Here is a 15,855-nt window from a genome sequence, read left to right as displayed (position 1 = left end):
TTGAAGAAAACTTCCTATCAGACACCTAAGCTTCATCTCTTCCTTGCACTGCAGGCAAAGAGAATGACTGGGGTTTGTGGGAAGGGAAGTGATACTTAACAGTGTGCTCTTTGCCTCCTCCTGCTGGCCAGGAGTGATATTCCAAACAGTAATTGATGATGATCCGTGGACTCACCATGTCATAAGAAAGAAATCAGCATTTTGCGTCCCCGCGAGCCCAATTTGCCCGCAAAATTTGGAAAACAAAGTCAAATTGAAAGAATCTGGAACCCAAGGTAAGACATTTTTTTTAAATAATCTTCCCAAATATAAATTCCATACTGAAACTTATAGTCTGCAGAAAAGGGAAATATACATAGACCTGACTCTTGGCAAATATAAACAAATACATATATTTAAAGCTTTATAATATAAAGCGCCAAACATAGCCGAGAGTGTCTTAAAAAAATTATACATACTTACCAGAAGACACCCATCCACATATAGCAGACAGCCAAACCAATACTGAAAAATATCAGCAGAGGTAATGTCGATCTGAAAAGGGAGGCAAATGAATCCCTGCGACTGATTACCGAGAGCCTTTGAAAGTATTTCCCATGGGTGAAACCACTAAATCAACAGGCAATACTCCCTTCACATCCCTCTGACAAACTTTGTACTCTGAGAGGAACTTGGCCTTCAAAATGCTTAGAAGCGCCTTTCACATAAGAAAATCAAGCACATCTTGCTTCACCACCTCCATAGGGAGTATGTGGTGGGAGGTGTATTTATAGGCATTCTGAGGTTTGGGAAACTTTGCCCCCTTCTGGTAGGAATGTATATCCCATACATCACTAGCTCATGGACTCTTGCCACTTACATGAAAAAAAATAATAATATATATATATATATATATATATATACACACACCTGTATATAGAATGTCTAAATATGTGTATGATTGTATATATTTATGTATCTTTATTTATGTGTATCTATCTATATATATTTATATACATACATATATACATGTATAAACACATATATACACACATGTATATACATAATATAAACACATATACACTTTAGAGCCCTTTCAACTCAAATAACTTTAAACATGTCAATCATTTGTATTAATTTTTTTTAAATGTAATAATGTGTTTTAATGTGTTTATACTGTAAATATTTTACATTCCAATGTTTTTCACTTAGAAGAAAATGTTCTTTGTATTTTTAAATAGATATTTTTTACATATATGTATATATCTATGGTCAAACGAACACAGAGCAGTGCTCAAGGAAGAAACTCCTACCCTCGGTATACGTCCACAATGATTCAGCCGCCTTCACACTCTGATGAAGGCAGCTGAATCTTTACCTGTATATATTCATATAGATATATAGATATGTATTTTACAAAAAAAATAATCAGGTATATACATAAATATATATATTTAAAAAATAAAAAGAACATTCTCTTCTAAGTGAAGAAGATTGGAATGTTTTATGCATAACTACCTTTGGGGTTAGTGCAGTTGGTCTAATGCAGTGTCGGGGTAGCGTGCGAGTAATAAGTGTTAGATTTTTTTTCTTTAGCGTGCTTGATTAAAGTCTATGGGCAGAAGAAGTTAAGTCCAGATGTTAGTGTGTCACCTTTCGCTCTAGCTCAAACAATTTACTTTCATCTTGTAATACTAAAATCATTTAGCGCGGCAATTGTAATCTGGTCCCTTATGGGGAATTACATTTTGAGTTTAATGTCCCTTTAAATTGTTCAGAAAAGGTGCTGTAAGAGGTCATCTTAACTCTTTATCATCAGTTCTATGTTTGCATTGTCCATTTCTCTGGTAGCTAAGGTTTTATCGATAAGCCCAAGGTTGTGCAGATTGAGAATGGAGTCTGCAATTATCCGCGCAGTTCTTTTCTGGTAGCCTCCAGACGTGACCATCAGTATAGGAACATGATAACTTTTGGCTATAGAAAACACAATTTCATCTCTTTTTATAATACCCTGAAATATAAAAAAGAACATCGTCATAATAGACAATATATGGTACTGATATTCTTTTTTTATGCAAATTTCAGTAACATCTTTATACACTTTTGATTGCAGCAATGTTTCCACGTTTAACATTGTTTAAAGTGACACTAAATCCATTTTTTTTTCTTTCATGATTCAGATAAATCAGCAATTTTAAGCAACTTTATAATTTACTCCTATTATCAATTGTGTTTGTTCTCTTGGTATCTTTATTTGAAAAGCAAGAATGCAAAGCTTGGGAGCCGGCCCATTTTTGGTTTAGCACCTGGGTAGTGCTTGCTGATTGGTGGCTAAATGTAGCCACCGATTAGCAAGCGCTACCCAGGGTGCTGAACCAAAAATGGGCCGGCTCCTAAGCGTATATTTCTGCTTTTCAAATAAAGATAGCAAGAGAATGAATAAAATGTGATAATAGGTGTAAATTAGAAAGTTTCTTAAAATTGTATGCTCTATCTGAATCATGATAGAAACATTTTTGGGTTTAGTATCCCTTTAAAGTTGCTGCCATAGTGGGTTCCAGAAGTAAAATGGAAGTAAAGTTTTTTTTTATAATATCCCTTTAATGTCTTAATGGACAAACATATTAATAGGACAGGATTACAACAGACCCCTTTGGTTTAGAAATTCCGTATTTTGTACAATTAAGATTTTTATTGACTAAAAGCTATAACTTAAAACAAGAAAACCATGTATAAACATGAGCTAACACTGAAATCTCCTGAATTAAAAGTAATTCACAGGTCATTCTATGCACAGGTAAAGAAAAAACAATTGTGTAGTGAAAATCATTTGCACAGAAACTTTGCTTGCAAACATATTTAACCTATGTCTGTTCTCTAGCAGGAAATTTTGTTATTTGCTCATTTAAACCCCCACAGCCATAATTAGTATTTCAATACCTAACAAACGGCTAGATTACGAGTTTTGCGGTAAGAGGGGTGTGGTATTAACACGTTATTGTCACCGCTCACTTACCTACAGCGCTGGTATTACAGGTTTTCATAAACCCGGCGTTAACAGGCAAGAAGTGAGCGTAGAGCAAAATTGAGTTCCATACCTCACTCCAGTACCAGTGCTGCTTAAGTCAGCGGTGAGCTGGTTTTACGTGTTTGTGAACGATTTCCCCATAGACATCAATGGGGAGAGCCGGCTGAAAAAACCCCTAACACCTGCAATAAAGGAGCGTAAAGCTCAGTAACGTAGCCCCATTGATTCCTATGGGGAAACACATTTTATGTTTACACCTAACACCCTAACATGAACCCCGAGTCTAAACACCCCTAATCTTACACTTATTAACCCCTAATCTGCCGCCCCGACATCGCCGACACCTTCATTACACTTATTAACCCCTAATCTGGTGCCCCCAATGTCGCCGCCACCTACCTACACTTATTAAATCCTAATCTGCTGCCCCCAACATCGCCAACACCTACATTATATTTATTAACCCCTAATCTCCCGCCCCCAATGTTGCCGCAACCTACCTACATTTATTAACCCCTAATCTGCCGCCCCCAACATCGCCAACACCTTCATTACATTTATTAACCCCTAATCTGGCGCCCCCAATGTCGCCGCCACCTACCTACACTTATTAACCCCTAATCTGCTGCCACCAACATCGCCGACACCTACATTATATTTATTAACCCCTAATCTCCCGCCCCCAATGTCGCCGCAACCTACCTACCTACATTTATTAACCCCTAATCTCCCGCCCCCAATGTCGCCGCAACCTACCTACATTTATTAACCCCTAATCTGCCGCCCCCAACATCGCCAACACCTTCATTACATTTATTAACCCCTAATCTGGCGCCCCCAATGTCGCCGCCACCTACCTACACTTATTAACCCCTAATCTGCTGCCACCAACATGGCCGACACCTACACTATATTTATTAACCCCTAATCTCCCGCCCCCAATGTCGCCGCAACCTACCTACCTACATTTATTAACCCCTAATCTCCCGCCCCCAATGTCGCCGCAACCTACCTACATTTATTAACCCCTAATCTGCCGCCCCCAACGTCACCGTCGCCAATAGAATGCGAGCTCAATCCTATTGGCTGATTGGATTGAAGTTTAATCCTATTGGCTGATTGCATCAGTCAATAGGATTTTTTTCAACCTTAATTCCGATTGGCTGATAGAATTCTATCAGCTAATCGGAATCTAAGGGACGCCATCTTGGATGACGTCACTTAAAGGAACCTTCATTCGACAGGAGTCGTCATAAGAAGAGGATGCTCCGCGCCGGATGTCTTGAAGATGGACCCGCTCCTCGACGGATGGATGAAGACTTCTGCCCGTCTGGAGGACCACTACTCCCGGCTTGGATGAAGACTTCTCCTGGCTTCTTTGAGGACTTCTTGCTGCTTTGTTGAGGACTTCTCCCGGCTTTGTTGACGATGGATGTCGGGTCTTCAAAACTGTAAGTGGATCTTCGGGGGTTAGTGTTTTTTAAGGGTTTATTGGGTGGGTTTTAATTTTAGATTAGGGTTTGGGCAGCAATAGCGCTAAATGCCCTTTAAGGGCAATGCCCATCCAAATGCACTTTTCAGGGCAATGTGGAGCTTAGTTTTTTTTAGTTAGGGTTTTATTTGGGGGGTTGGTTGTGTGGGTGGTGGGTTTTACTGTTAGGGGGTTGTTTGTATTTTTTTTACAAGTAAAAGAGCTGATTTCTTTGGGGCAATACCCCGCAAAAGGCCCTTTTAAGGGCTATTGGTAGTTTAGGCTAGGGTTTTTTTATTTGGGGGGGGGGGGCTTTTTTATTTTGATAGGGCTATTAGATTAGGTATAATTAGTTTAAATATCTTGTAATTTGTTTTTTATTTTGTGTAGTTTAGTGAGGTTTTTTTTGTAATTTCTGTATTTTTATTTAATTTAGTTAATTGTATTTAATTTAGGTAATTTATTTAATTGTAGTGTAAGGTTAGATGTTAGTGTAAGACAGGTTAGGTTTTATTTTACAGGTAAATTTGTATTTATTTTAGCTAGGTAGTTAGTAACTATTCTACCTAGTTAAAATAAATACAAACCTGCCTGTAAAATAAAAATAAAACCTAAGATAGCTACAATGTAACAATTAGTTATATTGCAGCTAGTTTAGGGTTTATTTTACAGGTAAGTATTTAGTTTTAAATAGGAATTATTTAGTTATTAATAGTAGGTTTTATTTAGATTTATTTTAATTACATTTAAGTTAGTGGGTGTTAGGGTTAGACTTAGGTTTAGGGGTTAATAACTTTAGTATAGTGGCGGCTACGTTGGGGACGGCAGATTAGGGGATAATAAATTAAGGTAGGTGGCAGCGATGTTAGGGACGGCAAATTAGGGGTTAATAATATGTAACTAGTGTTTGCGATGTGGGAGTGCGGCGGTTTAGGGGTTAATATGTTTATTCTAGTGGTGGCGATGTCCGGAGCGGCAGATTAGGGGTTAAAGGGACACTGAACCCAAATTTTTTCTTTCATAATTCAGATAGAGCATGCAATTTTAAGCAACTTTCTAATTTACTCCTATTATCATTTTTTCTTCGTTCTCTTGTTATCTTTATTTGAAAAAGAAGGCATCTAAGCTTTTATTTTGGTTCAGCACTCTGGACAGTACTTTTTTATTGGTGGATGAATTTATCCACCAATCAGCAAGAACAACCCAGGTTGTTCACCAAAAATGGGCTGGCATCTATACTTACATTCTTGCATTTCAAATAAAGATATCAAGAGAATGAAGAAAATTTGATAATAGGAGTAAATGAGAAAGTTGCTTAAAATTTCATGCTCTATCTGAATCACGAAAGAAAAAATTTGGGTTCAGTGTTCCTTTAATAATTTTATTTTAGTGTTTGCGATGCGGGAGGGCCTCGGTTTAGGGCTTAATAGGTAGTTTATGGGTCTTAGTGTACTTTTTAACACTTAAGTTATTAGTTTCATGCTACAGATTTGTAGTGTAAAACTCATAACTACTGACTTTAGAATGCGTTACGAATCTAGCGGGATAGGCTGTACCGCTCACTTTTTGGCCTCCAAAAAAAGCTTGTAATATCAGCGCTATGTCCCATTGAAAAAAGACTTTACAAAAATTGCGTAAGTTAATTTGCTGTACGGCCAAAAAAGTGTGCGGGACAGCTGTACCTACAAGACTCGTAATAGCAGCAGTAGTGAAAAAGCAGCGTTGCTGCTTTTTTACTCATAACGCAAAACTCGTAATCTAGCCGATAGATGACATTAGCAAGGCTGCTTTATATTCAGTTCAAGTCTATTGTTATGGGCATGTCTTGGAGAACAAGTGATGTTTTTATTTGGCAAAACAGCTATTTCAAATACAAATATATGCATACATTTAAAGGGACATTAAACCCCAAATTTTTCTTTCATGATTCAGACAGAGAAAACAAATTTAAACAACATTCCAATTTACATCTATTTTCTAATTTGCATCTTTCTTTAGATATCCTTTGTTGAAGAAATAGCAATGCACATGGGTCAGCCAATCACACAAGGTATCTATGTGCAGCCACCAATCATCAGCTACTGAGCTTATCTAGATATGCTTTTCAGGCAAGAATATCAAGAGAATTAAGCAAATTAGATAATAGAAGTAAATTAGAAAATTGTTTAAAATTGTATTCTCTATCTGAAAAAATGTTGGGTTTGATGTCCCTTTAAGGGGATACTGAAACCAATTTTTTCTTTTATGATTCAGATAGAGCATACCATTTTAAGTAACTTTCTAATTTACTCCTAGTATCAGTTTTTCTTCATTCTCTTGGTATCTTTATTTGAAAAAGCAGGAATGTAAAGCTTACATGCTGGCCCATTTTTTGTTCAACACTCTGGATAGCGATTGCTGATTGGTGACTGCATTTATATATATATATATATATATATATATATATACACACATATATGCATACAGTATATATATATATACACATATATATATATGTACACATATACTGTATATATGTGCATATAACAAGTGGAATGTATACCTATAAAAATTTTTTTTATTTTTTTTGAGTTTTAAATATCTTTATTGAAATAGTAAATATGGTACAAAATAAAACAAAAAGAGTAAGAGAGAGAGTGCTCTGTACATCAATAAAAGAGCCAGTAATGAATCATAAACAGGTTATTACTCCTTGCAATGCAGCTCTATAAGCAAGACTGTCTTATGCCAAAAAAAAGAACTATATAGTCCAGTGTTCCAGCTTGTGTGAAGTTTTGTTTCTAGAGAGTTCTTTGATGATTAGCCAGTCCACATCTAATGGTCTTATATACTTGGCTGGACAGTCGTACTAAGACTTGAGATTTTTAGATTCACGAGTATACATATAATAGAGCAACAACAAAGTTAACAAGAGGTTGGATGAATAATGTCTCAAAGGCTCTCTCTCTCTCTCGGAGTGTTCTCTGTCAACATAATAATACATTCTTATTCTTACTCTCAGTCAGGCCTGTCTATGACATTGTCGAGCGCGGGCGAAGGGGGGGTTAAGGGGAGAGTAGTGATGTAGAGGGAGGGGTGCACCTTAGGCAAAGGGTAGAGGGTTTGCAGATGTTTTACTTAGGATATTTTATTATAAAGCTTGTGTGTTGCAATCTTTCCTATCCTACGGAAATAATATCTTTCCAGAGCCAATAGTGAGTCTACTTGCTCTATCCACATATCCAAGGTAGGTATACTTTGTGTTTTCCATCTCTGTGGTATTAGGGTTTTTGCACTGTATACCTATATTTTATATAAAATATGTGTGTGAAACAAAGTCTACATTCTAACTAAGATATAAATAATGCGATTATTGACACAGGTAGAAAACACAATAGTAAGCAATAAATGTACAGCATATGCAAAGGAAAGAATGTACTGTTCTCAATAATAGATGACAAGATATAAGCAGTACAGTTGAGAAGGATGAGTAGGAAACACCACACAACACTCTTTTCAGGGGGCATAAAGTTTAACTGGTAATCTGGCCTGAATCATGTGTTGTTCTGCACAAGAATCTTCAAATCTTTATGGACATAGTGTACACCATATAACACAAAATGGAAAACTAAATGGAAAGTACTTACAAGAGTAAATAGTCACAAACAATTTATTCTGAAATAAAAAACAGCTCCACAATCAGCTAGCTCAGCTATGAAATTAGGTAGCTCACAACGGTCGCATATGTTTCTTTTATTTTAAGAGGAATCGTTTTTCCAAAAAGTTATATCTATCTATCTATACCTGGAACATTCAAACCACCAACTGAAGCCCTCTTCGGATGGAGCAGCAGTACCCTTCAGCAGGGTAGCTGTAGATATTGTTGGTCCCCTGTCCCGTCCCAGCCCCTCCAGGAAAAAGTATATACTGACAGTGGTAGATTATGCCAACCAGCACCCAGAGGCCATCCCTCTGTCCAATATCCCGGCAGAAACAGTGCGGATGCCCTGCTCCGGATATTTGCCAGGGTGCGTTTTCCCTGGGAAGTGATCTCAGACCAAGGAACCCAGTTCACTGCTGAGCTCACCCGGCAGCTGTGGAGGCTTTGCAGGATAAAACCCCTGCAAAGCGCTCCATACCACCCCCAGACTAATGGGTTGTGAGAGAAGTTCAACAGGACCCTGAAGCAGTTGCTTAAAGGGCCACTGTAAGTAAATATTTTCTATGCCTGTTACTAACTACCCCAAATACGCTTTTTATCAATAGCATTTCATTAACATATCTCTACCGTATATCAGAAATCTTGTCTGCAAATTTAATTGTTTTCCAAACCCACTCCGTGGGTATCCTTTGCTCTGTACCAATCCGTTTACAATACCTAGGTTTCAAAATGGCGCTTTAAACAAAAAGTTATTGGTTTAAGTATTTTGAACACTCAGTGCTGAATATAGTGGGAAGGATAACGTGACATCATCGGTGAATAAAAGATATAACTTTTAGAACGTTATGAAACTTCGTTTTGGAGAAAATATAGGTCAGTAGGTTTTAATTAATGTTTATTAACTTTAATATGTTAGTTGATTAGCTTAAAAATTATAACAGAAAGTAATCCTTTAAGATGTTCTTGGCCTCTCACAAAGACTGGGAAAGATACCTGCCGCACCTCCTGTTTGCATCCCGAGAGGTGCCCCAGGAATCTACTGGATTCTCCCCCTTTGAATTTAGTATATGGCCGGAGGGTGAGGGGGCCCCTAGACCTATTGAGAGCCTACTGGGAAGGATCAGTGGGGGAGGAAGGACCCTCCATTGTGGGGTACGTCCTAGAATTCAGAGACCGACTGAAGGACCTCGCCGAGAGGGTGCGAGAGAACCTTCAGGAATTTATGCTTTTCTCCCTTCAGCTCATTGTTTACTGGAATTCCCTGTGGAACTATTACTCCTCTCTGACGATTGTAATTATTTGTTTAAGGATCTAAACTTTTTGTTCTATTAGGAGACTTTGATTTATGTTTGTCTCCGTGTCTGTGTGACGTCACAGCCTCACTTCTACCAAGCCGACATCATCTCTGAGACTCAGCTTGCAGTGCCGTTCACCTCCTCACTCTCAGGTTTAGAAAAATCCTTTTCTCACAGCAGACTTCCTGGAGCAGCTGCAGTTCCTGTTGGTTGTGTCTTAGTTTGCCTGCAGATATATCATTACTACAGAAATCTCCTCTCTAACAAGTAAGCAACAGCATTTGTCAGTTGAGATTATTAACCTCTTCACTTACTGAACTGCCTAATTCCTTCACAGTCTGTATCCTCAGATACAGGTTAAACAAATGTGTTACAATTGTAAGCTGTTTGTTTAAAAAATTATAACGTTATAAAAACAAATAATTTTTTCAATATATATTTTCTATTTTTCTCGCCTGCCTCAATATTGTTGAGAACCATTGTTCATCTAATCTGTCTCATTAATTTTTTTCACTCTTATTGAGATATCTCAGTTAAATTCTAAAATACATATACATTTTTTGCGGACCCCCAAGCTATGGGTCGCGGACCCCCTCAGGGACCATACTTTCCCCTTAGAGAGACCAGAAAGCAAATTTTCTACCTTAAATTCTCTCCAGAATGCTGCAAATCAGTAGATGGTTTTTGCAATATTCTTAAGAAAACTTAGGTTACAGAATTAGCTTTTTGACCTCTCTATATAGAGTGCGGAAAAATCAACATTTTACAAAAAACAAACAAAACTAAAGTGGTACTTAAAAGGGACAGTATACCGTAAAACTATTTTCCCCTTAACATGTTCCAAATGACAGCTGCAGTCTATTAAATGTATTGAAAACTGCTCCTTTAAGGCTTATAACACATTGTACTCAAAAATATGCCCATTCTAATCGGCTGAGCTTGTAGGAAGAAACAAATACTTAAAAGAGACCAATACTTAAAATTATTTTTTTATTTTGTGTGGTGGTTTCATTGCTGACAATCAGCTATTTCAACGACAATAATAAACATAAGAGTGATTTTAAATTGTTTTAATAATCTATAGCTGTCAGATGGGAACACATTACAGAGAAAAATATAATGAATGGTGCTGCACTCATTTTTGGTAGTCTCATGTGATGGCCTGTGGACTATCTTTTGAAATAAAACAAAAAATGTATGCTTACCTAATATATTAATTTCTTTCGTAAAGGTGAGAGTCCACAAGTCATCACTTGTGGTCTTATTAATGTCCAGCGGACCTAACCATGTCCTTAGCTTTTTTGTCTTGTGGCAGGAAAGCTCCTTTAACTTCAGTGACTGTTGCAATAATAACATTGCAATAATAGCATCCAGTAAAGGTCCAAACAAAATCTTTCCCTTGAAAGGAAGGGAAATAAGTCTGCTTTTAGATGCCATATCATCAGTCTAGCACGTTTCACATTAATATGAGTCATTTCAACAGCTGTGTCACAAATTAAACTCTTGGCAGTCTTGACCAACTTCAAGTGATCCTTGAGCGATAAGGTCAGAAATGTCACACTAGACTGTAGTAGCTGCAGCATTGAAGAATACACTGACAACTAGAATAAACATATAGCAAGGCAGCTTAAAAGATCTCCAAAAAATGCTTCAAGCTTTCTGTCCATGGGATCCTTGAATGAAGTGTTGTCCTCTAAAGGAATAGTAGCCTGTCTAGCTAGAGTGGAGATTGATTCAACCACTTTTCAAATAGTTTCCGTATTCAGCATTGCACCAGCAGCTCACAAGAGCTGCTGGTGCAACGCCGCCCCCTGCAGACTCGCGGCCGCCAGCAGGGGGGTTGATTTCTGGCGATGTCTGTCCGCCTGCTCAGAGCAGGCGGACAGGTTATGGAGCAGTGGTCTTTGTGACTGATGCTTCATAACTGCTGTTTCTGGCAAGTCTGAAGACTCGCCAGAAACACGGGCCATCAAGCTCCTTTTGGAGCTTGATAGATAGGCCCCCTGGACTTGACATGCCATTAAAAAGAAATAAATGGCTGCCAAAAATTGCACCCAATATAAAGAGATCACATAAATACATATATATATATATATATATATTCACACTGTATATATATATATATATATTACACACACATATAAATATATATACATACACATGCATATACATATTTAGACATGTGTATATATGTATGTATCTCTATGTTAAAGCCATTTGCATGACTTGTTTTTTCTAACATCTTTGAGCCCTTATAACTTTTTATCACAATTTTTTTTTAAATATCTCTTATAAGATGGTGTTATTATGAGTGTAACTGTATTGTTAAATGTATTTTATTTTTATTTATTTTTTTAATCTTTTTATTGTTTGAAAGTTTGACAAAACATAGGCAAAAATATTTCTATCACATAAGAACAAAGTATTACATAAGTATAGGTAAAATAAACTTGTTGTGAAGAAATATCCATTTTTCCAGATCTGAATTTACAATTTTCTGAGGCATATATTCCATGTTGGGTATGTAGATGAACAGGTTCATACATGACATTTTTTTAGGCACTTATTTTAACAGTTTGCATTTTTTCAATACACATAACACAAAGAAGGGTACAAGTTTTGTGAGTGTCAGGACTAATGCAGCGAATGTGTACGAGTGAGGCTCAGTTTTGGTTGTGTGTATCGGATTGGAGGTGATACCGGTATTTCTCTAAATGCAGGAGGTTTTCTACCTGGTTGTCCCACTCCTTTTCTGTGAGGGTTATGTCAGATTCCCAATGTTTTGGAATTAAGGATTTTGCGCTGTTTAGCATAAGTATCAGTAAGTCTCTAGCAGTGGTTTCGTTAAGCTTAGTTAGTGATAAGTATAGGAGGATCTGCGGATCGTTTGGCAAGTGTTTCCCTATTATGTCTGACATTCGTTTAATATTTGTCCAGTTTGCTGCAATGCCACCATATATATGTTGGGTTGCCTATTTCTCCGCATCCCCTCCAGCACTTATTGTTGGCTGTTTTGTAAATTGTGTCCAGTCTGCTAGGTGTGAGGTACCAGCTCGTTAGGTATTTGCAATTTGTTTCCAAAACCCTTGTGAATATTAACGATTGTTTGGTGATTCTAAAGGATATTGTCCAGTCTTTGAATGTGATGTTGGATCCTAGTTCTTTATCCCATGAGTTGATGTACATTGGAAATTTCTGTGTGTCTCTAAGGAGTACTAGTTTATATAATATAGAGATAGCATGTTTAGTTTTTTTTCTAGTTAACACAAGTTTTCAAATGGTGTAAGGTTTCTAGTTGTGTTGTTTTTTTGGGGTGAGTGTCCAAGTAGTGGCATATTTGTGAGTAGGAGTATCAGTTTAAGGATATGTCAAGATGATTTTCTTGAATATCGGTTAGTCGTCTATATGTTTTGTCTTTGCAAAAAATGTATATGATTCTATTCTTTATGTAGCAACTTAAGTCTGGTTGCGTGTCTCTGTGGTTCCAAGGTAACGTTGGATTATGGCAAATGGGAGACATGGGGAAGAGAAGGTTGGAGATGTTTGTTGATGTGCTTGTTAGCTTATCCCATGTTGTAAAAAAATTCTGTCAGGAGGGGGTATTATTGTATTTTAGCAAGTCTTTGTTTGGGAGGTATCCATGCAGCTATTCCTGTGTTGCAAAGTCCTATCTATCTGGACCCATTGTTTGTTTATGTTGTTTGTGCACCAATCTAGTAGTCTATGTAGCATTATAGCTTCTTTGTAGGTATGTATGTTTGGTACACTTAGTCCTCCTCTGTCTTTGGGTAGGTACATTGTCTGTTTTGCTATTCTGGGTCTGGAGCCCTGCCATATATATTGTTCTATTAAAGATTGTATTTTGTTGAGGTATTGTGGCGGGAGATGTATGGGGGTGGTTTGCAGTAGGATATTCATTTTTACCATGTTTTTTTTCTACCAATCCATGAAATGGATTTGTCTTTCAAACTTGATAGGTCTGTCATAGTTTTTTCCATTAATTTATAATTTGATTGGAATATTGTTAGGATGTCTGGGGCTAAATAGATACCTAGATATTTTAGACTTATTTTTTGTCTTTTAATTGGGCAGTTGGAGGTCAAATGGTTTAATTCTCGGTCCTTGAAGTTGATATTTAACATTTCAGATTTTGTGAGGTTTAAGAGGAAGTTGGAAACTCGTCCAAATTCCTCAAATGTCTCCAGTGTTTTAGGTATAGAGGTTTTAATCTTAGTAAGAGTGAGAAGAACGTCATCAGCATATAATGCCAATTTATGCTCAGTATTATCAATTTGGATGCCTGTGATTAATTTGTTGTTTGAAAAGGGCAGGCGAGAGGGGGCAGTCTTGTCTTGTGCCGTTGTATATGTAGAATTTGTCTGACAAAAGTCCATTTACCTTAACTTTGGCTGTGGGGCATGAATATAGTGAAAAAATTTGGTTAAGGAATTTGTCTCTGAATTTCCTTTTCTGTATTACTGTTTGTAGAAAAAGCCAATTAACTCAGTCAAATGCTTTTTCTGCATCCATGGATACTAGGGGTGTTTGTATTTTGCGCATGATTTATAATTTGTAAAGTTTTCAGGGTGTTATCCTTAGCCTCCCTTCCTGATATGAATCACAATTGATTATTGTTCACTAATTTCGGTTGGTGTTGATTTAGTCTGGTGGCTAGAATGTTGGGGAAAATTTTTGTGCCTGAATTTAAAGGGACAGTCTAGTCCCAAAAAAACTTTCATGATTCAGATAGGGCATGTAATTTTAAACAATTTTTCAATTTACTTTTATCATCAATTTTTCTTTGTTCTCTTGGTAATCTTAGTTGAAAGCTTAACCTAGGAGGTTCATATGCTAATTTCTTAGACCTTGAAGGCCGCCTCTTAAGAATGCATTTTAACAGGTTTTCACCACTAGAGGGTGTTAGTTCATGTTTTTCGAATTGATAACACTGTGCTCGTGCACGTGAAGTTACCTGGGAGCCATCACTGATTGGCTAAACTGCAAGTCTGTCAAAAGAACTGAAATAAAGGGGCAGTCTGCAGAGGCTTAGATACAAGATAATCACAGAGGTAAAAAATATATAAATATATCTGTGTTGGTTATGCAAAACTAGGGAATGGGTAAAAAAGGGATTATCTATATTTTAAAACAATAACAATTCTGGTGTAGACTGTCCCTTTAATAGTGATATGGGGTGAAAATTCTCGGGTCTGTTTGGTTGTTTTCCTGGTTTAGGGACAACTGTAATGTGAGCTTCCAGCATGTTGCTTGTCAGTCCCTCTGTATGTAGTAGTGAATTTAATATGTTTGTTAAGGGTGTTGTAAGGTGGAGAATGTAAGTCTTAAAGTATTTCCTACTTAGGCCGTTAGGTCCTGGGCTTTTGCCTCCGGACATGTCTTTGATTGCTCTTTGTATCTGTTATGGGTAAGTTTAGATTGTCAGCTTCTTCATTGTCTAGGATCGGTAAGTCCAGGTCAGCTAGGTATGTTTCTATGTCCTGTAGCGTGGCTATGTTTTGTATGTTGTATAATGTCGCATAGTAGTGTCTAAATATCTCTGCTATGTTTTTGCTGTCCTTTTGAGTGTCTCCATGTTTGTTTATTATAGAGTGTATATGTGTGTTGAGTTGCTTTCTTTTCAGAGCGTCTGCAAGGGATGATCCTGATTTGTTTTTCACATCAAAGTATTTTTGTTTCAATAATGCAGCTTTTTTTGGGTGTTCTTTTATGAGGTAATCTTTTAAGGTTTGTCTGGTTTGTGTTAAGGATTCTAATATACTAGTGGATTGTAGGTCTTTCTTGTGTGCTTTTCCCCAGAAACTTATCTGGGCCATAAAGGAGTTTAGAAACTGTCTATTTGTTTTTTGTTTTCTTTGCCTTGTGTGCTATCAATTCACCCCTTACTACACACTTGCGTGCCTCCCACAACGTGGTTGGTGTTGTTTACTGTGTCATTTTCTCTGAAATAGTTTCATATAGATTGGTCTACTGCCTGTTTAATTAGGGTGTTCCCTAGCATGAACTCGTCTAACCTCCAGAGAAAGGGGCGTTGAGGGATATCTGGCCATTCCACTGTACATTGCATAGGTGCGTGGTCTAACCAGGTAATTGGTAGAATGTTTGAGTCTGTAATCATAGAAAGTCCAATCTGGTCAGTGTGAATGTATTCAATTCTTGTGTACGTATTGTGTGGGTGCCAGCAAAATGTATAATCCCTAGTGTGTGGGTTGTATGTCCTCCAGATGTCATGCAGTTTCAGTAGGTGCATGTAGTTGGAGACTCGTTTAGAAGTGCTTGTAATCCCAGTGGAAGTGTCTACTATTGGGTCCAGAGGTAAGTTAAAGTCCCCTCCTAGAAATAATGTCCCTTGTGCGTGTTCTAATAGTGAGTTAGTTATGTTTTTGAAGAGGTGATGTTGCTCTTTATTCAGCAGGTATATGTT

General features: G+C 37.3%; 1 protein-coding gene across 1 annotated transcript in view; it reads right to left on the bottom strand.

The window, feature by feature from the left end:
• Nucleotides 1-1,078: 1,078 nt before the first annotated feature.
• HDAC11 (histone deacetylase 11) overlaps nt 1,079-15,855 on the bottom strand; it is a 178,994-nt gene continuing 164,217 nt past the window's right edge. Inside the window, 1 exon segment of the mRNA XM_053689395.1 lies at nt 1,079-1,990. Within this exon segment, the coding sequence (XP_053545370.1) occupies nt 1,781-1,990 (210 nt within the window). The 3' untranslated portion in view covers nt 1,079-1,780.

This window comes from Bombina bombina, chromosome 7 (genome assembly GCF_027579735.1).
Source record: "Bombina bombina isolate aBomBom1 chromosome 7, aBomBom1.pri, whole genome shotgun sequence".
NCBI lineage: Eukaryota > Metazoa > Chordata > Amphibia > Anura > Bombinatoridae > Bombina > Bombina bombina.
Note: the sequence above shows the minus strand (reverse complement) of the source record. Positions and strands in the feature narration are given on the sequence as shown.